Source organism: Thamnophis elegans, chromosome 4, assembly GCF_009769535.1.
Source record: "Thamnophis elegans isolate rThaEle1 chromosome 4, rThaEle1.pri, whole genome shotgun sequence".
Taxonomy (NCBI): domain Eukaryota; kingdom Metazoa; phylum Chordata; class Lepidosauria; order Squamata; family Colubridae; genus Thamnophis; species Thamnophis elegans.
In genome coordinates, this window is record NC_045544.1 from 47201090 (window position 1) to 47222540 (window position 21451).

Consider the following 21451-nt stretch of genomic DNA (forward strand, 5'->3'; position numbering starts at 1 on the left):
GTTTCTGTGTGAGAGGGATGTGGGAAATAATAAATTTTTAAACAAATGTAGAAAAGGAATTTTTTCTACTGAACAATATTTACCAAAGTTTGGGTTAAAGGATATTTAATCTTTGAGCATTGCATTACATATGTTTTGAATATGATCAATACTTTTAAAAATTATTTTAAATTATAGGAGAATTGAGCTGGATTGCATGCCAAGAAGCAGCAAATAAACATGAAGGCCACCAGGTGGCAGCAGAGTTATTCTGCTGCTAATGCAAAATGCAACTTTAAGCAATTTCAAAGCAAAAGCATTTTGGGCTGATATAAACTCTAATGATCAGCTTTTTCCTCATTTGGTATGCCGCAAAGAATATATTATGCTGTAGATACTATTGCAAAATCTGTTAAACATTCAAATGAATTTTTGAATCATAACCTACTGAGATATTTTAATTTAAAAATAGACAGCTTGTCAATGGATCTATTAAAACTAAGTACAAGGATATTTCATAAGTATCATATAATGGTTCAGCACCATTATAATTTCAAATGGTCGCTGAGCATGTTAAATGAGAACAACCGATAGTAGTTTGGATAGGAAGAATATGGGTTCAAATTATTACTCAGTTATGGAGTTAAGCAATCTCTGGATAGATCATATCTTAACTCAACTAATACTAATCACAAAATTCCAGAAAAAATAATGGAAGACTATAGGTACACCTAGAACTCCTAAGGCAGGGATCTCAAACCTGCGGCCCGCAGGCCGGTTGCACGCGCTGGCCATGCCCACCCCACATTTCAGCAAAGGGGGAAAAAGTTGTGATACATCACGTGAAGACATGCTATGGCAAGTTTGACACCCCTGTCCTAAGGAAAAATGTCAAATATCAAGACAAATGAGTTCATTGCTCTGTGTGTGTGAGAGAATGTGAGGCCATCAATTCTAGGCCTCAGGTATGAAAGCCTTCTGGGCGACTTGGGGCCAGTCATTCTACCCCAGTCCAACCTCAGAAAGTTGATGTGGATAAAATAGAAGACAGGAATATTTTACGACTTGAGTTGTAAAAAATAAAGGACATGATATCAAACAAACAAGCAAACAAACAACATTTCAGACGTGAACACAAACTATACATAAACAACTAAAGAAAAAATGAATACATATTCCTTTTCTCGCTGATGCCTGTCTTCAGCTTCCTTCATAACCTCTTGTGACTGTTCCAACTTGGCATCTACCAGTTTCTGCTGAAGTTCCCTGTGCTTAAATATTTTATCAAGATGCTGGAAGGGGGGGGAAAAGAGAGAGAGAGAGAGAGAGATACAGAGATGGGGTGAACGCTAGAGTACATGAGTAAGAACTGTACCATCTCTATGAATTTGAGAATGCTGTAAGTCTCATTGGGAATTATTTTTTGAGTAGGCAAGTACAGAATTTCACTGTTAACAACATACGAAAAACAGCGGAAGTGTTGCAAAATTATTTCACCTGCTTGTTGGAGGTTGTAGATTTTTAAATTATTTAAAGATATTAAGTATCCCCTATAAAAACAACTGTAAAATTACAAGCTACACAAGATCAAGTAAATAGAATTTTCTTAGTTTATGCATCATAATTTCTCTATAGCTGCTGAAATTCATTTGTAGCATTCCAAACATGTTTATTTTCCTGGATATATTTATTTATTCAATTTATATGGCTGCACATTTCACCATAGCAACTCTAGGTGACTAACATTACATAAAAAGCACAATACCAAAATAAGCATCAAACTACAACCATATAAAAACTTATAATGGAGGCAAACTCAATCAGCAATAAAACAACACCTCATGGGCTTCAATTAACTTACTGATCCTCAGACTTGTTGAATAAATACATTAGTTGTTTAAATACAAACAAAATGGAATGATTAAACTACAAGGATTGAGACCAGAATAAAAGTTCTATGGCATGATAGCTGAAGAACACATAACAAAACTACTCTAATAGCTCTATTCTTTAGGAAAGAGATGAAAGAAAATCCCCAAACATCTCAAGAACTCATCATTAAGGTACAATGCACAAAAACAGACGACAGGCAAAACCCCTAGTAGTCCAAAGTATAGCTTAGACTGTTTAGCTTTAGTAAAGTTGGAAATTGCAAGGGGAATAAATGCTTATTGATTTTGCATAATTTGCAAAATACCTGTAACATTTACAGTCTGGGACAGAAGGATAGTTACTATTACTCCAGTGCCATAAGACTAAGTATAACTCTCAACTTTGGAGAAACATCCCAGAGAATGCAGGGCATCCTTGTATAGCAACCATAATTGGAACCAGTCACTTGGTTGTTTAGTGAAGTGGTCACTAAATTAAAATGCGATTGTACTTATGACATTACTTCAGTTTTCTTTTGCTTTACAGACCTGTGAGTGTATAAATGAAAGGATTGGTCACAGAGTTATTTTTTAAAATTTTTATCACAGATGTAACTGCAAACGATTGTTCTTTGAGGCAGTGCTAAACAAAGGCTACTTGTCACATTGCTATTACCTCCTCTCTGACTTCATACTGATCAATGATGCTTTTCAGTTTCTCAGCCAGCTCAGAATTTTCCTGGCATAACTTCATGTTCCTCTCACTTTGCTGCTCAATCTGTGCCTGGATATCATTCAGTGTGCCCTGGAAATGATTCGTGATCTCCTTCCTCTTTTCTTCTTCTTCTCTTGCTCGCTGAAGTGTCTCCTCCTGTAATGCAACAATTGAGTCAGCCCTCTTCATCATTGCAGCTTCATCCAGAAAGAAGTAGAAAAGCAGATTCCTATTCCTCTTCACCAGCTGCTACCCCAATAGCATTGTACTATTATAGTATTATCCCAGTGGTAATGAGCAAATTACCTTTTGGTTTCTTTTAACAGAATAACAGAGTTGGAAGGGACCTTGGAGGTCTCCTAGTCCAATCTCCTGCTCAAGAAGAAAACTCTGTACATTAGTTCTCAACCTTTTCTTCACCATGGACCCTCTAAATACCTTTTGTGGCCATGGACCATGGATTGCCCAAGATTTAATTCAAGGTTGAAATCATAACATTTCTTCAAGCCTTTCAGACTTCCTGTGATGATATCAAGGCCCTTCCAGGGGACCACGGACCACAGGTTGAGAACCACTGTTCTGTACCATTTCAGACACATGGTTGTCCAATCTCTTCTTAAAAACCTCTAGTGATGGATAACCCACAACCTCTGGAGGCAAAGCCGTTCCACTGATTAATTGTTCTAACAGTCAGGAAATTAATTCTAGGTTGATTCTCTCCCAGACGTGTAGGGCTCAAGGGAGTATAAGAAAACACCAGATTTCTAGGATTAAGGTAAGGTAGTATTATTCATGAAAACTTTATTATTCATGGAAATTTATGGAAACGTTATAATTTTATGTGGTCCTCTGGAAATTGTTTGCAATTGCAGTCCTCCAAGATTTTTTTAAAAAAATCTTCTACATGTAACATATGATCCTATGATTTCTTGGTATCTTTCCAACAAAATATCAGCTAGGTCCAGTATTAATTTTCTGAAATCAGCGAAGGATGATTAAGGATTGTTATATATCTGAGCTTATACTGTACTTATTGGGCTTTGGATGCTGCTTTAATTATTATACATTAGCTTACATTAGATGTAGGACACATCTGCAGCCAGGCACATGTATTTACATTACTTTTGGCATCTTAAAGCTAGAAGGAGCAATGATCTAATAGTGGCCGACATGAGACTGGGACCAATTTCTGTAGTTGCATTATTGACTATTTTATTTCTTGAGGAATAGAAATTGAATTTGAGTAGTTCAGAGAATTGGTAAATAACACTTCTGACTGGCTCTGCCCCCCATCTATTCTCTGCTTCCTGAGCCCCAGCTGATCGGAGGAAATGGAGATTTTACAGTATCCTTCCCTTGCCATGCCCACCAAGCCCGCCCACCAAGCTACGCCATACCCACCAAGCCATGCCACAGAACCGGAAATAAAAAAATTTGAATCCCATCACTGGGCCACTCATATACCTCACACTTTGTTGATGCACATAAAACTGAAGAAAAGCATGATAACAGCACCAGTTTCCATGCATTGCCACTGGAGATATCAATGGAATAATCTGGGTTATATGTCTGTAAATCAGGCTTCAGTTGTTTTAGATAAAAGTGGGTATCCAGGAGACAAAATTAAATTAGGCACAATACAGAAGCAGCTTTTAATTCTTTCCAGAGTACAGTTTAGACAGAAGCAGGAAACCATTTTGTTGCTACTAATGTCCAATATTTAAGAGTGAAAGATCCTTACCAATCTATTGTGAACCAACTAAGAATGTCAAGTGAACGTAACTTTTCCTCCTGACCTCCCCTAAAGATCTTCTTTTCTCATTACCTTCAGGGTTTTGTTGTGTCTTTGGAGTTGCCTACAAAGACTCTCCAATTTGCTCCGGGCCAGGATGGCTCTGCTGTGTTCACTCTGTAATTGGTCTTTTTCCTTCATGAGCTGGGCCTGTTTTTTCTGCAGATACTTCAGCTTTTTTTGTTCAGAACGATGTTCTTCCAACTGAAAGTATGTTGACAAGAATAAATAAGGAAAACAAGAGATCTTGGAACAAGGCTGTTCTTAGGCATTTAATAGACAACACACACACACACACTCCTCTGCAAGTAACATGAATATTTGAAATTGTAAGTGGAATTTATTTAGATTTCATAGAAGAAAAAAAGCTAATTTTCTTCCAAATAATCTTTAAAAATAGATTTTCTAATTTGCAATGGCAGTGGATAGGTGACGAATGAGGAAAAAAAATACCCAAAATGTTTGGCTTGGTTTCATTCACACCAAAATTAAACGAGAAATCAAGGATCACCCCAATTAATGTTTAAAGTAAAATTAAGTGATGTGCAATTCAGTTTGATGCCTGGAAGAGGGAATGTTAAAAATTCTGGCTAAGTGATGGGAGATGGAATAGATGGCAGAGAATGCATTTATGAATGAAGAATTTTACATCTCTTTTATTCAGAAATCTGGTAATACCTTTTCTATCTAGCACAATTTATTTCAAGGCTTATGATAAAATCCAACTAACAACTTTCATACATGTAGAACAGAACAGATCAATTCTTTATTGGCCAAGTGTGATCAAAGGAATTTGTGTGTCCAATCCCACTTGGATTTTATATAGATTATATGTAACAAGGAATATATAATAATATAACTTTTTAAATGTTTTATGGCTTTCATTATTATGATATTGTTTGCCACTTAGTTAACTGAATTGAAATGGGTGACTATGGAAATTGAATAAATAAATACATGAAATAAAAGTGCCAAAAGCACTTAATAAGATTGTTAGTTGGTAAAGGTGCTACAGATTCTTGATTTGTTTTCAGTCATAGACTATAATTCTCCTCCTACAATACCTCTTTTATCAAGCTGACTAATTAACAGTCTACAGGCCAGCAATTCTTCATAACAACAAGAATATAATAAAAAAAAATGACTGCATAGCCCTGCAATAATTCTACCATAGCATATTCATGGTGCTGTGTCATATGTAGGGTAACAAAATTGGGATCTAAAATTTTGTTGCCCTGCATATGACACAGCACAATGAATATGCCATGGTAATATTATTGCAGTCTAAAGACGTTCTGAAATATATAGGCCTCAACAAGCTTTCAGAAGATCACAAGGGAAGGCAATCCATTTTCCTTTAAGGGCAAGCTTTCCATAGAAAGGAACCACTGAATGGATGGCCTGCTTTCAAATCTCATTTTTTTAGAAGTCTCCATAGATGGAATAGCAATAGCAATAGCAGTTAGATTTATATACCGCTTCATAGGGCTTTCAGCCCTCTCTAAGCGGTTTACAGAGTCAGCATATCGCCCCCAACAACAATCCGGGTCCTCATTTTACCCACCTCGGAAGGATGGAAGGCTGAGTCAACCCTGAGCCGGTGAGATTTGAACAGCCGAACTGCAGAACTGCTGAAGTAGCCTGCAGTGCTGCATTTAACCACTGCGCCACCTCGGCTCAGTTCTCCCCTTGAAAAGTACTCTTCACTTGCATGCATCAGATGAGTAGACTCAACTTAAAATAGGTGATAATAGATGATTAACCCTAGAAGTATACTCAAAAACAAACTGCCAGGGGCTAATGGGTCTGTCCTCTTATCACACAGGCAGGTCCATTCTGTAGCAGCTGAAGATTCTGGATCCAGGGCAGCCCCATTTAATATGAATTAAGGTAATCCAGGTGAGAGGCAACAATATGAGTGATTGTATTCAGTGCCCCCCCCCCCTCCATTCCAAGAATGGGCCACAACCAGTGCAGTAAACAAAACTGAGGAAAGAGCTTTTTGATCATGGTCACTTCCAGTAGGAACTATGATTCCAGATAAATCTCTAGATTGTGGATCGGTTCTTTCAAGAAAAAGACAACCTTGTCTAGAATTAAAGTTAATGCAATCTTTTGCTTTCTAATTTAACAACCATTTTTCTTGGGTTGAGTCTGAACCCATTTTTCCCCTTCCAGACTTGGATAGGCGGCCCACTACGTAGGTAGATCTGGAAATTGACTTCATAGAAAAACCACAACTACAATTTATTAAAGTAAGTTATAATAACAGAATCTTGAATCCTGCTTTTTCTTCTTATATCCCAGTGAATCATGTAGCTATTTGCCTCAAGTTACTTCCAAATATAATCATGTCTCCAAGGTTAAGTAATGCTTCATCTCTCTTTGCCTATGTAATAGTTTTTGAATATTTCTGTCAAGGTCATCTCCCTTATTGTCTATACTGACAAACTTCAAATGCATTGGGAGTGGAGTGGGCCCCCATTTGTCTCAGATGGAGATATATATTTATTAACATAAATATTAGTGATGCCTCCCTTTGAAGCAATGTGTGACTTAACAGACTACATTCAGACATATTTAAAAAATGAAGGAGGGAGTCAAGACCCAGGAGCTCCTCACTGGAGTATTCAAGGTCTGACCTCTCTTCCCCCAAAGTCACTGACTGGAATTACATCCTTATGAAAGGAAAAGAAACATTCTAGTATGGTTGTCCTCCAAAGCTTATCTTCCAGCTGGCAGAGAATATTGTGGTCAAAGGCTATTGAGAAATCCAGTAGGAAAAGGATGATTGGAGTTCCCTCAGCCTAGCCATTTACAAGAGTATTTCAGTCTCTTGAGGACAACGTATCGGCAGGGATTCCAATAAAGACAATAATGGGATTAGGATAGAATTTTCCAGGCCATGTTCTGCTATGAGAAGTATCTATGAAGAAAGGTCCCAGTTTATTATACTAGGTTTAGATGCTTTATTATACATATATAAAGCCAATATTGAGTCCTTAAGGGTCTCCAATGAAGGAACAGACGGAATATAGCTAAATCTCCTATTATGGATTCACCAGAGGTGTATTCAGCAGGTTTGACCAGTTCTGGAGAACCGGTAACAGAAATTTGAATAGTTGGAGAACCAATAAATACCACCTCTGACTGGGCCAGCCCTCATCTATTCTCTGCCTCCCGAGTTCCAGCTGATCAGAAGAGATTTTGCAGTATCCTTCCCCTGCCATGCCTACCAAGCCACGCCCACCAAGCCATGCCATGCCCACCAAGCTACACCCACAGAACTGGTAGTAAAAAAAATGGAATCCCACCACTGAGACTCACCTGTACGACTACTTGTCCTGTCAAAAAGCATGACTGATGATACTTGTGTATCTTATACAGTATAACTAAGAAAGGCAAATGAGTGGAGGAACTTTCCTTTCCCCAAATTTAAAATGGCATTTTCAATGCTTTATCAGGGATCTTAAAAATATACTGTATCTGCCGTCAGGTTGCAATCTGGTCATTTTGCACCAGAGACATGTTTTTTAAACAGTTCCTCCCCCCCCCCCCAAATGGATCTTCATACTAACCAGTTCTGCATACTTCTTAAATAAGAGCTCTCCAATTTTTCTTCTGCTGTATTCAGCTTGGTCAGATGTTGTATCAGCAGGGTAGCCTCTTTTCCTGAATCAGGAAAATAGGACAACAGACTATGATCAAAGTGAGAATTATCAGACAAAATTAAGATTGTATGAATATATTTTAATCAGAAAACTGTGACTAATTCGGTTTTATTGCTTCTGTATTTTAAAAGATCAGGAAGGTGATGCATAGAACACCTGCTGATGATGCATTCCATGGTCTCCTTTTCTATTGCTGAAGAAATTTTATACCCACTTTTTACCCACAAATTAAAATAATAATGTTGTAAGAGGACAAGCTAAAATAATTCAGAAATCTACATGTTAATATTATATTTTCAGGATGTCCCTTAGGGTTGGGCCCTATTTTTCAGTCCTGTTCAATTCTGACTTTTAGGATTAGGGTTTAGCCACAAAATACCATAGGGACTACTATTCAATTTTCTTGTCACTAGCAAATCATGTTCTATATAATTCTATCTTGTTCCCTATGCGGATTAACATCTACATGAAAGGGTTGGAGAAAGTCCTTTGGAATAGAATCCCATCAAAACTAAATTCACTTTGTGCAATAATTTAAGAGAAAGTTTTTACAAATTGATGTATAGATGGTATTTGACAATTGTGAAGCTATCAAGTCCTACGGGATTGGGCGGCATACAAATTTATTAAATTACTAAAATTAAATTACTATCAAAAATGTGTAAGGATGTTTCAAGTATCATAAATGTTGGAAATGTGGAAGAGGGGATGAAACATAATATCATATGTAACAGACTTATAAAGTGACGAAAATATTTTGGGTCAGCGATCCAAAGGACATTGGTGAAAATAATAGGAATCCAGTCTGAGTTAGTAACTGGGGCCAGGTTTAGTTTTCTAAGCTTTCAAGAGTTGTGCTGGAGCCCATGTTCTGGGAACCTCAGTCTCTGAGACTCAGATTCGATCCTGCCACATTATCCTGGGAAACATATATTTGCCTTCATTCATAATAAGAATCTCTTGTCAGATGAAAGCAGAATTGTACTTATTAGAGTTAATGAAAGAAGGACTGAGTAAAATGCATGGTGTATATGATATGAAATGCAGCAAGATAATTATATGGGCAGAAATGGACAAATAAATGGAAAAATAAAGAACATCCACACCTGGAAGATTGGATATGTGACATTAGGGACCCGATGGAGATAGCAAAACTGACATGTCTAATGAAAGAATCTACAGATTCACTTAACAAACCGTATTACTAAGGTGACAACTGCAATGGCACTTAACAACTGTGGCAAGAAAGGCCATAAAATGGGGCAACTGTCTCATTTAGCAACAGGAATTTGGGGCTCAATTGTGGTCATTAGTCGAGGACTGCCGTATTTTTCGGAGTATAAGACGCACCTTTTTTCCTCAAAAAAGAAGCTGAAATTCTGGGTGTGTCTTACACATCAAATACAGCATTTTTTGCCTCCCGAAGCCCCGCCCCTTCACCAAAATGGCTGTGCATACCTTTATGGAGGCTTTCAGAGAGCTCCTGGGGGCTGGGGAGGACAGAAATGAGCATAAAATGGACCGTTTTTGTGCCCAAAGCCCTCAGCAGCACTCTATAAGCCTCCATAAGGCTATGCATGCAATTTTTTGACAAAAAATGGGCCCATTTTTGCCCCTGCAGAGCACTCTGCAAGCCCCCCTAAGGCTATTTATGCCTTTAAAAAAAACAGGTCATTTTTGGGAGGTTTGAAGAGTGCAAAACTTTTTTTTCCCTTTTGGACAGCTCTTTAAATGATTGATGAGAATTACATTGATCAAGTACTGTGCCAGCAGAAACTAAGTCTTAGGTGCTGCAGATTGTCAGCTATTTCCTTCTCCAGCACATGGATAAATACACCTGGAAACATCTACCTACCTACTCTCACTCTCTCCCTGCCTACCTACTGTATTTCTCTCTCTTTCTCTCCCCCTCTACCTACGTACCTACCTACTCTCTGTCCCTCTCCCTATCTACTGTATTTCTCTCTCTCTCTATTTCTCTCTCTATCTCTCTACCTACCTATCTACCTATCTACCTATCTACCTACCTACCTACTTATCTACACACACACTCTCTCTCCCTACCTACCTACTGTATTTCTCTCTCTCTATTTCTCTCTCTATCTCTCTACCTACCTACCTACCTACCTACCTACCTACCTACTTATCTACACACACACTCTATCTCCCTACCTACCTACTGTATTTCTCTCTATTTCCTTCTATTTCTCTCTCTCTATCCCTCTATCTACCTACCCACCTACACACACACTCTCTCTCCCTACCTACCTACTGTATTTCTCTCTCTCTCTTTTTCTCTCTCCCTATTTCTCTCTCTCTCTATCCCTTTATCTACCTACCTACCTAACTACTCTCTTTTTCTCCCTACCTACCTACTGTATTTCTCTCTCTCCCTCTCTATTCCTCTATTTACCTACCTACTTTTTTAAAAATTTGCCTCTTCAAAACCTTGGTGCATCTTATATTCCAGTGCGTATTATACTCTGAAAAACACGGTACCTCTTATGACTTTCAGGATTCAGAAAGCTCTTTGTAAGGAGGCGTTTTTGCCTCTCCACTTTTTCAGCATTTAGGACAATGGAAAAATGATCTCACCAGTCAAGCTTTTAAATATTATTGTACATACTCAAGGATAAGCTGAACCCAATTTGGGGGGTGTATGTTGGTGCCTAAAATTCTCAGTTAATCTGTGAGTATATACAGTATATTTTACTGTTGCATTTTGCTTACATTATTGTAAGCCCTTCTAGTGGGTATATAAGCAGAAAGGTAGGGATGCATTTAACAATAAAAATAAAATAACTATATCATTTGTTTCATAGAATGTAATGTCTATTACATGTCTATGTAATAGACATTACATAGGAGAAGATTGCATTATTTAACACATCAAAAGATTGAGAAGGCCAGTGTGACAGACTGGGATGTTGGGCTGAGAAGACCTAGATGCAAATTCTTATTCCATCAATGAACTAATTGGGTGATTTTAATCCTCACTTTGAATCTTCACTGATTGATTCAAAGGGAATTGCTGTGGGAATAAAATGAGGGGAGATTCCCATCTGCATTGTATCTTGACCTAAGAAATGCAGGATAAATAAAAATGAACACACTGGCACATCTGGAGCCCAACGTACAAAAGTGCCCATTATTGATCAATTACTGCTCACTCCTATTATTATTGTTGCCTAAAATTCAATTTTTTTCTAATTTTCCAAATATTTCACTTGAAAACAAAGCAAGTCCCCATTTTTCAGAAAAATCCTACCCTTTTTTTTTTGCAATGTGGAGAAGAAAGCACATGGGATCAGTGTCAAATGCTGACCTTTTACAAAGACCCTTGTCATGTTTACCTTGATAGAAGCAAAGACTCCCATTTAAATTCTGCACTTCAGTTACATGATTAACTACTTGCCTAATCCTTTCAAGATTTTCTTTTCCAGTTTTTGTTCTTTTGGAATACTGGCCTCCTTTGAGCCATCCCCCAAAGGGGCCTGGTCTTTCTCAGCCTCATCATGGCCATCTTCATAGACCCCATCTTCGGGACTAAACAATTCTCCTTTCTCAGCTCCGTCTGTTGCTTTCATATTCCCTTCCTCCACCAGACAGGCAGCTGATCCGTAGGTTTTAATAATGTCCTCCAGCTGTTGGCTCAGCTCCTCAGATACATCACAGAGCTTTGTTTCAGGCTGAGCCTGGGCTGTGTTCTCAGGGGACTGAAGAAGCGGTGTCTCACTTGCTTTCCCGAAGTAATTCTGAGAAGGCAGATCTTCAGGGTTGTTCGCAGAAGGTGATTGTTGCTGTTCAGGCTGGCCACTGGTGCTTTGGTCATAGTCCATGCTGGATACCTGACAGCAGAGAGCTCAGTTTTAGACAAACACGAGGCAAAACAACTGATGCAGAAGTAGACAGTTTTAGTTCGCTTTTCCCATATGGCAATGTTTCTGTTCAGAAATGTATTTATGTACAGGTTTATGTAGGTATTCTCAGTATTTTCTACACTTCTAACGTAATAGCAAGTATATAATCTCAGTAATAAATAATAAAATATAGCATCACAATGAAAAGATGAAATGTTTCTGTCCCAAGAGCAGAAGAGGAATTCAGCAGGTTCTGACCAGTTCTGGAGACCTGGTAGTGGAAATTTTGAGTAGTTCAGAGAACCGGTAAATATCACCTCTGACTGGCCCTGCCCCAATCTATTCTCTGCCTCCCAAGTCCCAGCTGATCAGGAGGAAATGGGGATTTTGCAGTAACATTCCCTTGAAGTTGGGAGGGAATGGATATTTTACAGTATCCTTTGCTGCCACACCCACCAAGCCAGATCTCCCAAGCCTACAGGACCGGTAGTAAAAAATTTGAATCGCGCCACTGCCCAAGAGCCCAATAGATATAATCTTATGACAGCCTTGTTGAACTAGGTAGCTTGCACATGGGCTGCACTTGAATTCCTACCCAGCACGAACATTGTGTGAACATAACTGAAACAGGAGCACAACAGGGTGATCTCCTGTTCCTTCCCTCAGCTTCTGTCCACCTAGCAGTTTGAAAGCATACACACGTGAGTAGATTAATAGGTACTGATAAGTTCCCTGAAGGAAAGAGGCAGGAGGCTCCTGAGGTAAGTCAACAGCAGTTTATTAACAGAACTGAACAGCAGACAAGTTAGCGGTAGGCAGGGACCTCCCCTCTGCTTGACAGCTATTTATACGGAGTTGTCAAGCAGGGAGGCCAATAGCTGCGCGTCTGACAGCCCGCGCTCAGCCATGCCGCGCCAGAGCAAATTAGGCATGCCCTGGCTGTTGCTGGCTGTCATTCATAACTACGAGGACTAAACAGGTACCTTTGTCAGAAAGTCGCAAAAGGTCTGGGGATACTGCATGATCTCGGGATACTGCAACCATCATAAATACATGCCAGTTGCCAATAGGTAGAATGCAATATTGGAGGCTAATTCTACTGACTACCAGCAGTTCAATTCTGACTTAGCCTTCCATCCTTCCAAGGTGGGTAAAATGAAGACCCAGATTTTTGGGGACAATATGCTTGATTCTGTAAATCACTTAGAGGAAGCTATAAAGCACTATGGAGTGATATATAAAATCTAAGTGCTATTGTTATTGCTTCCACTTCGGTGGGAAGTTAACAATGGTCTGTGTGTCTTTGGTGTATAGCCTTGCTGCCCACATGACCACAGAAGGAAGAAAATTACCCTTACATTTGGTCCAGAAGGATACCATGGTCAGTGGTATTGAAAGCTGCTGATATATCATCCCCATCTTGGCTCCACCATAAGTCATCATGTAAAACCCATCCTGAACCCTGACTGAATTTAATCCAGATAATCTGCTTTCTCCAGGATCCTCTGAAATTCCAGCCTGTTGAAGAAATGCCAACAATCTTCTTTAAAAAGGAAAGGTTGGAGACAGGATGATACTCATCTAGAATAATTGGACCTTTTGAGGATGGGATATACCCCAGCCACTTTCAAGGCCTTCAGCACCATTCGTCTCTCAAAGAGGCCACCATTTGAATCTCATTATAGATGACCTCCTAGCTATCTTAAACAAGCCAAGAATAGCCTGGGTGCAAGAAGCAGATAGCCAAGTTAACAACAGCAAGAGCCCTGCTTATTTCTTGAAGAGTCATTAACTCCAATATATTCCAGATCACACTACCACACTACTTAGCACTTTGTCTGGGTATGCCCAATGGGAATTCAGCTCAGAGCATATTTGATGTCTTTAAAGAAAGCACAGAATACTCTTCCATACAATTGCTTATATTATTATTTCCTGTTGTTATCCAGAAATAACTACTCTGTACTTATCACATAGTTTTAAAAGAACACCAGCATGGCTGCTCTTATCCCACAACAGTTCTATCTTTTTCCTTTTTTGTTATTGATTTGGAAAAAAAAACTTTAAAAATTACTTGAAATCTGTCTGTTTTGCTTTTTTGGTGCTTCTTATTGCTGACTGAAAAATACAAAATGCCTTGCACTGAAGTACACCATTGGGAAGGTATCCTCTCTGTAACATGTATGTTTCTGGAATGACAGGGATAGAGATGGTCTGCTATTTAAGCATCTTGTTTGGGTCTTTTTTTCCTCAAGAATGTCCAAAATAACTTCCTCATTTTCCTTCAGATCTCCATAAAAGGGAGAATCCAGAAGATTAATTCTTCTGATACCTATGCTAGTGACATTGTATATCCATTTCAACAAGCGAGGTACTAATACCACTCTATAAAACCTTAGTAAGATCACACCTAGAATATTGCATTCAGTTTTGCTCACCACACTATAAAAAGATGTTGAGACTCTAGAAAGAGTGCAGAGAAGAGGAACTAAGATGATTAGGGGCAGTGGTGGGTTCCGGATCCCGTTCCAACCGGTATGGTTAGAACGGCCCGGTGACATCCACATGGCCGCGCAGAGCATGTGTGCACGTGTGCGCATGCATCTTAGTGCCTCTGTGAGCCTCTGTGACGCTCCAGCTGCTCAGTGGAGGGTAATGCAGGCGCTGTATGTGCTGTGCGTGTGCATGGAAGCGCTGAAGACTTAAAAGACCAGTAAGGAGCTTGGGCGGGCAGGTGGGCTCTCTGGAGCACCGAACCGGAACGGTATCCGGTGCTGCGGGCAGGTTCCGGTATGCCTGTACCAGGGCGTACTGCCTGCAAATCACCATTGGTTAGGGGACTGGAGGCTAAAACATATGATGAACAGTTTCAGGGACTGGGCATGGCTGCTCTAGTGAAAAAAAAAAGAATCAGGGGAGACATGATAGCAGTGTTCCAATATTTGAGGGGCTGCCACAGAGAGGAGAGGATAAAGCTATTTTCCAAAGTACCTGAAGGCCAGACAAGAAATAATGGATGGAAACTGAACAAGGAGAGATTCAACCTGGAAATAAGGGGAAATTTTCTGACAGTGAGAACAGTCAACTATTGGAACAGCTTGCCTTCAGAAGTTGTGGGAGCTTCATCACTGGAAACTTTCAGGAAGAGACTGCACTGCCATCAGTCAGAAATAGTGTAGGGTCTCCTGCTTGGGTGGGGTGTTGGATTAAATGACCTACCAAGTCCCTTCCATCTCTGTTAATCTGTTACCAGTATATGGTTTGTGGTAATTGCATAATAGTCCAGCATCTGCAGCAAACCACGTTTCTTCTCATCCCATCAGGTAGCAATTTCTCACTAGGAGGTGATCTTGTCAATTTCAACAGTCAGAGAATTAATACAGTACAAACCTGTTTCAAACAGAAGTGAATTTGGATACCCTAATATATCTGAATTATGGACATGTGTATATTGTATTAATGAATTCTATAAAGACTTTGAAATGTGACTCTGAACCAAAGGATTATGTGTTACACTGTCTTAAATAAAGAACTAATCTGACACATTTTCTGGATGAACCCAGTTGCATCAGAGTTCACTCTGCCTAAGAAAATAGAAACTGATGGCAATTCTAATTTTGTTGTTTGCATGCTTTCTCAAACTAAATCAATGACTCCTCGGGAAATTGTAACAAAATCTGTGTATTCCAGGGAACAAATGCTTTTCTGCATGTGTACCACAGTAGTAGTTCCCTAGGTTATGCTCAGTGTAAAAGGAAATTCAAATAACTATAAACTCTGAATGCTAGTAATTTCATGGAAGTTCAGAGAAGCTGGATTAAAACAGAAGAATAAGGTGAGACAAGGGATTTGATTGCATGCTTATACCCTTTTCTCTTAACACTGCATTGAGTATGAGTGACTAAACTAGATTTGGCCAATTAGCTATCATTTCCTGTTGTGTGAGTTGTAAAAGGAAGATGGACACTAAATGAATACTTGTCATATTATCCCATCTATCATTTTCATATAGAAATATTACAGCTTAGTATAAAAAATACTTGGTAATAATTACCCTGGTTTGAAACCTTTTTCAGAATTATATTGCATTGAGTATTAGGAAAAAGGCATTGCTAGAGTTGCATCTCATCCAGAGTAACACTGTATTAACTATAAAATGCCTGAGTAAGACAGAAATCTCACTGAACAGGGGAGCAATTTGCTTTACAGAAATATGGATATGTATCAGTGGTGGGATCCACTTACCTTCGCTACCGGTTCGCAAATGTGAGCGCGCATGCACAGAAGGTTGCACTTTATGTCATGGCAGGTGGATGGAGCCACCAGCAGCTGCTGCTTCCGGTTCGCCCGAACCAGTAAGAACTGGCAGAATACCATCACTGATATGTATGTTTGTGTGTCTGTATAAATTTAATATATACCCATCCACAATTATATTGTAGATCTGGGGGCAAGAAACCTTGATGGAGCATTGGAATTATATCACAGGTTGTATTTACAGTACACTGAATTCTCCAGTTTAAGATAGCTGAACAGCATGAAGTACAATGGCTGAAAATAGGAAGTGAGTTTCTTCACATACTTGACTTGGTATTGAACAAGCACATAATTGTTTTCAAAGAACTGCAATGATACCCCTTTTGTGATCTTATCAGTTTCAGAGTTCTGATTTTGGATAATGCATATCAAAGGAAGTATGACTGTAAAGTTGGAAATCTTTCTTTGCATATGAGAAGCCAGTTGTGAGTTTTTGTTAAGAAGATGGTAGAAAACATTGCCTAGTTTTTCTTGTGATTTCATCTTTCATAAAACAGAAGGCAATCACAGTCATTTCTGGCAAGCCACAGAAGTGAGGACATAAAAAGAACTCTTGTTTCATATATTCTAATATGCCATGGATTGCTGTATTAAATGGTTACTTTACTAAACAAATCACATCATGGCTTAGCATAATGTATGAATCCAACTCATCCCCTGGTTTGACCATTTTTAAGAAAAGGCAGGTTAAATGTACTGAAGAAGATCTTGAGGTAGAAGCATATGGATTGCATATAATGATACCAATTATACGGGGTCTTATCATGAATATGAACACAAAGTTTATGAACATTCTTTACACACACACGTGTGTGTGTGTGTGCACGTGTGCACACCTGTTCACCATGCCATAATATCATCTATCGTAAATATACAAACGGGGGATATAATAGGAAGAGTGATGTGGAATCTGTGGTCTATTTGTTGGCAGCAAAGCCAGTTAGTGATTTTAAACTATTTTAGATGCTATTTGGAGCAGGAAGAAAATAATACTAGAAATAAAATGTTCAGCTTTAGTCCATGGATCTGTTTACTGATTTTTGTATGATGTTATCATAAAATATGATTTTGGACTATAGTGTTATTCACATGTGCCTGGTCTGCTTCTCAAGGTGATACAGCTGAGTTTTATTTACTACTAAAGCAACACCTGTTTAAGATAAGGTGACCAGACGTCCCACTTTTGGCGTGACAGTCACGATTTTTCAAAATTTGTCCCGTGTCCCGCTGTGTGTTCCAAAAGTCCCGATTTAAAAAGGACTCCGTTAAATTTTTTAAAAATTTCTCTGAAGTGTCATTCCCAATGTGACCTTTAGAGGGCAGTGGTTTCCCTCCCTCCACTCAGCTTGCTCGCAGCCCTCCCTCCCCTCCTGCTCTTCCGATCATATCTCCCTTCCTTTCGATCTGGTTGCTTTTCTCCGGTCTCCTTTGGTGAGGGGGGGGCGGGAGGGGGGGAGAAGATCTGTCATTTTCCTTCCTTTAAAAAAAAAGGGGGGAAAACCCAGGATTTATTGCAAATAAAGAAATCGACCCCAAATGGATCGGGAGGCAGGATGGGGGAGGGGAGGGGGAATTAGGGGAAAGGGGGATTTTCCTCCCGTGCCTTGGATTTCATTTATTTATTTATTTATTTAAAAGTTGCTTTTCTTGTATTTCCTTTGCTCGTTTGTTTGGTTGGGGGCGGGATGAGTGGAGGAAAAAGAGAGAGAGAGATCTGGGAGCTTGAATTGGGGTGGCTGGAATTGGGGCTGTGGGATGGGGAGGGCAGTGTCTGTGTGTATAATTTGGAAGAGGCGGGGGGGATGGAGGAGATTTCCTTCTCTCCGCTGCTCTTCTCTCATCTCCTTCTGTTGGATGGGGTTGGGAGTGGGTGGGTCAGGGCGTACGATCCCCTCTTATTTTTTTAATCTATCCCTTTCCTACCTTGTGATCTCTCACTTAACAGCTGCAAATAAAAGACTCTACTAGCAATTCCCCTTTTGTTGCTGGTAAAAAGTTAGAAATTTAAATTTTGATCCAGCATGACTAAGGTGTGCTTTCTCCAATTATCTCCTCTTGAGCTTCTGTGGGCAAGGGCAGTCTACCTGCCAGCATCAGGAGTCATGGGAAAGGAGCAATGTAGGGGGATTTACAAACTATATTCGTGTAGACTTTCTAAAGAGATTTAGCGATGATGGCATAATAAGATGTGACAAGGCTTGCATGATGCCATATAATGAACTTGGCTGCATTGAGTCATTAAAAAAAAACCTTACTTTTTTTAAAGGGGGCATTCTATTTAGGAACCATCTCTCTGCTTCCCCTCTGCAGATTCTGCTTTAAAGCAGTGGTCCCCAACCAGTGGTCCGTGGTGGACCACTGGTGGTCTGTGAGAAAATTTTGGTGGTCCGCAGATAATAACATCTATATCATTCTGGATTGACTTGGAGTGCCTGCCTGCTTGTAAGTGAGCCGGGTTTTTTTCTTTTCTTTTTTAATGCATTTTAAAATAATATTTTATTTATTGTGCATAGGATTTTTTAAAATAGTTTTATTCTGTGTGGATTCTTTTTTTTAAATTGTCTTAGACTATATTTTAAATAGTCAGGAGTCATTGACACTGAATTTGCACTTTTAATAATCAGGAAGCACATACTGAGTTTCTTTGAAAAAAACACCAATAATTTAAAAATCCAATAATTTGTTTCCTAGTATAATTTGATTGCTTATTAGTAACCTATGACTATCACTAAGTGTTATAGCTTATGATTCTTGATGAATGTATTTTTTTCTTTTATGTACATTGAGAGCCTATGCACCAAAGACAAATTCCTTGTGTGTCGAATCACACTTGGCTAATAAACTATTCTACTCTATTCTACTCTACTCTACTCTATTCATTTCTATTTCAATTCTAATAAGGAGTTTAGCTTCTCTCTCTTGAAAATGTAAGCTAGCATAAGGCATTATAATGCAAGCTAGCCTTAGCTTTCAAACAGTTCATTTAGTGACCAAAGTTACAATGGCATTGAAAAAAGTGACTGATGACCATTTTTCACACTTAGCGACCATTTTCACACTTAGCGACCGTTGCAGCATCCTCATGTCACGCGATCAAAATTTTGATGTTTGGCAACAGTTACAATTTATATTTGTAAATTGTAGTTATGTTGAAATAAAAAAAAATATTACAATACTATTTTTGGGTTGTATGAAATTTTTTGTTGCTCTGTATAAATTTTTTAATAAAGCCCCCCCCCCCCCCCCGGGTCAAAGGTGTCCCTCTTTACCAATCTGAAAATCTGGTCACCTTAGTTTAAGAACTTTTTAAAAAAGTTATTCTAAGTTCAGTGATACTTTTTTCTATTATACTGTTACTCTTTCAATACTGCCTGTTAATAGTTACTGAACACCACATCAACAAGTTGCCTTAATATCATTTTTATATTTATTAAGAAAACATCTATATGTTTCCTTCCTCTTTATAAGAGGTATAAGAGATATGTTTTACAAAATGTCCTTCTCCTTGTCACAAGGAGTTTTTCACACTGACAGTTTAAGAATTTGCCTATTTTTAGAACTTGGCTCTCCATTCTCTTTTACTCAGTAGATCTCTCAGAAAGAACACAACACCTGCTCTAAAGTCACAAGCTATTTTCAGCCTAACCAAGAAAGGATGTTAGGAATCACGCTGGAGACTGTCTTTACTATTTATATTTACAAAACACAGACCAAATATTTGAAAAGTTGTGTTTACTTAGAAGCAAACTCCACCAAGATGAAATTGAGCTTATTCTCCAGGTAATCAGTAGCTTACATTAGTTAGCTGATACCAATTAAAATGGAAGCATTACCAAGACTTTTGTGTGTGTGTGTGTGTGTGTGTGTGTGTGTGTGTGTGTGTTTGAGGGGAGAGACTCAAATAAGCTTCCAATGTTATTGCTTGCAAACATGAAAAACCCTGTTTTCTATCAATTCTTTGAACTATCATAGTTTATTTCAAAAACTGTTAGAAAATACCTATTGAACACAATATATTTATAACAAATTCAGAACATTTCTGTTACAGTAAAAAGACCATTTCAGAAACATAACACAAGACTACTCATACTTTAAGTTAATCATGACAATGAATATTCAAATGTCCTTATCAATAACCTCATGGTTTTCCTATTACATACAAACGACTTTTGCATTCTACTTTAAATCCCCTTTCTCCTAAAATATCAACTTTGTTTTCTTGATGAAAATTTAAGCCAGGCTGATAATCTTTCACATGGACTCCCATGCTTTCATCTGCTAAGTATTTAAAATATAGAAAATGATATAGTATAATAAAAAGACCACCCCTCCTTTTCTCACTATCATAAACAAACAAACAAAGGATTTGGCACACTTACCTAGAGAGCAAAACAAGAAGTAAAGACGAAAAAAATGATAAGAGAAGGCCCCAAAGGAAGACTGACTACATAGAAGGAAAGGAGGAGGAGAAAGAGGAGTAAATGACAGCCAGCAAACACACACCCAAGTTTGAAAGCAATCTTCCAATCCCACATGCCAAAATAAAGAGAGCACTCACTTGGGCTTCAGCAGCTGCACCAAATGCAGAAGGAATTTCAGCAGATGCACCTTATCACACTACACAGAGAAAAATGTTACTAACAAAAAACTTTTTTTGGCACTTTGAGGACAAGACTCTTGTCTGTGATTGGTTCCTGTTTTTTTTTCTTTTCTTAAAGTACAGCTTATGAAAATACTGAGATTGTCTCCAGACAAAATGTTTATTTGTGATTAATTTAATCTTGGTTTGTAATTAATTGAATTTTCAGGTTTTGCACAACAGAACGAACTTTAAATTGACCACATAGAGTCAGAATTGCAGAATCTGTTCAGCTAAAATATAGTTGGCAAGTTTGTGGTTCAGTGTGTTATGAAAAGGCAACCAATGGAGAATTATGCCTTAGAACACGTGGGTCAAACTTGAGGCGTCACGTTGCTATCACGTAATATATTGTGATGTTTTTCCTCTTCGCGGAGTTGCGCGTGATGCATCCAGCCCACAGGCCACCAGTTTGACACCGCTGCCTTAGAAGATAGGCTGTTGTTCATGGGTTTTATCATCCTGGATAGATCCTCAGAGATCCAAGTAACATGCATACACCTACCCCTCCTCTCTCACACAATACACAATCAATACACATGCATGCATCTTCATTAGTTCTTAGGAGTAAAATGCACACAGAAATATGTTACTTCATTGCACTATA

At 38.7% G+C, this 21451-nt stretch overlaps 1 protein-coding gene across 1 annotated transcript in view; it reads right to left on the reverse strand.

The window, feature by feature from the left end:
• Positions 1–12042, reverse strand: part of TXLNB (taxilin beta) — a 29848-nt gene extending 17806 nt beyond the window's left edge. The window contains 6 exon segments of the mRNA XM_032216498.1: positions 1152–1271; positions 2527–2721; positions 4391–4561; positions 7936–7965; positions 7968–8029; positions 11444–12042. Of these exon segments, the coding sequence (XP_032072389.1) occupies positions 1152–1271; positions 2527–2721; positions 4391–4561; positions 7936–7965; positions 7968–8029; positions 11444–11867 (1002 nt within the window). The 5' untranslated portion in view covers positions 11868–12042.
• Positions 12043–21451: the final 9409 nt, after the last annotated feature.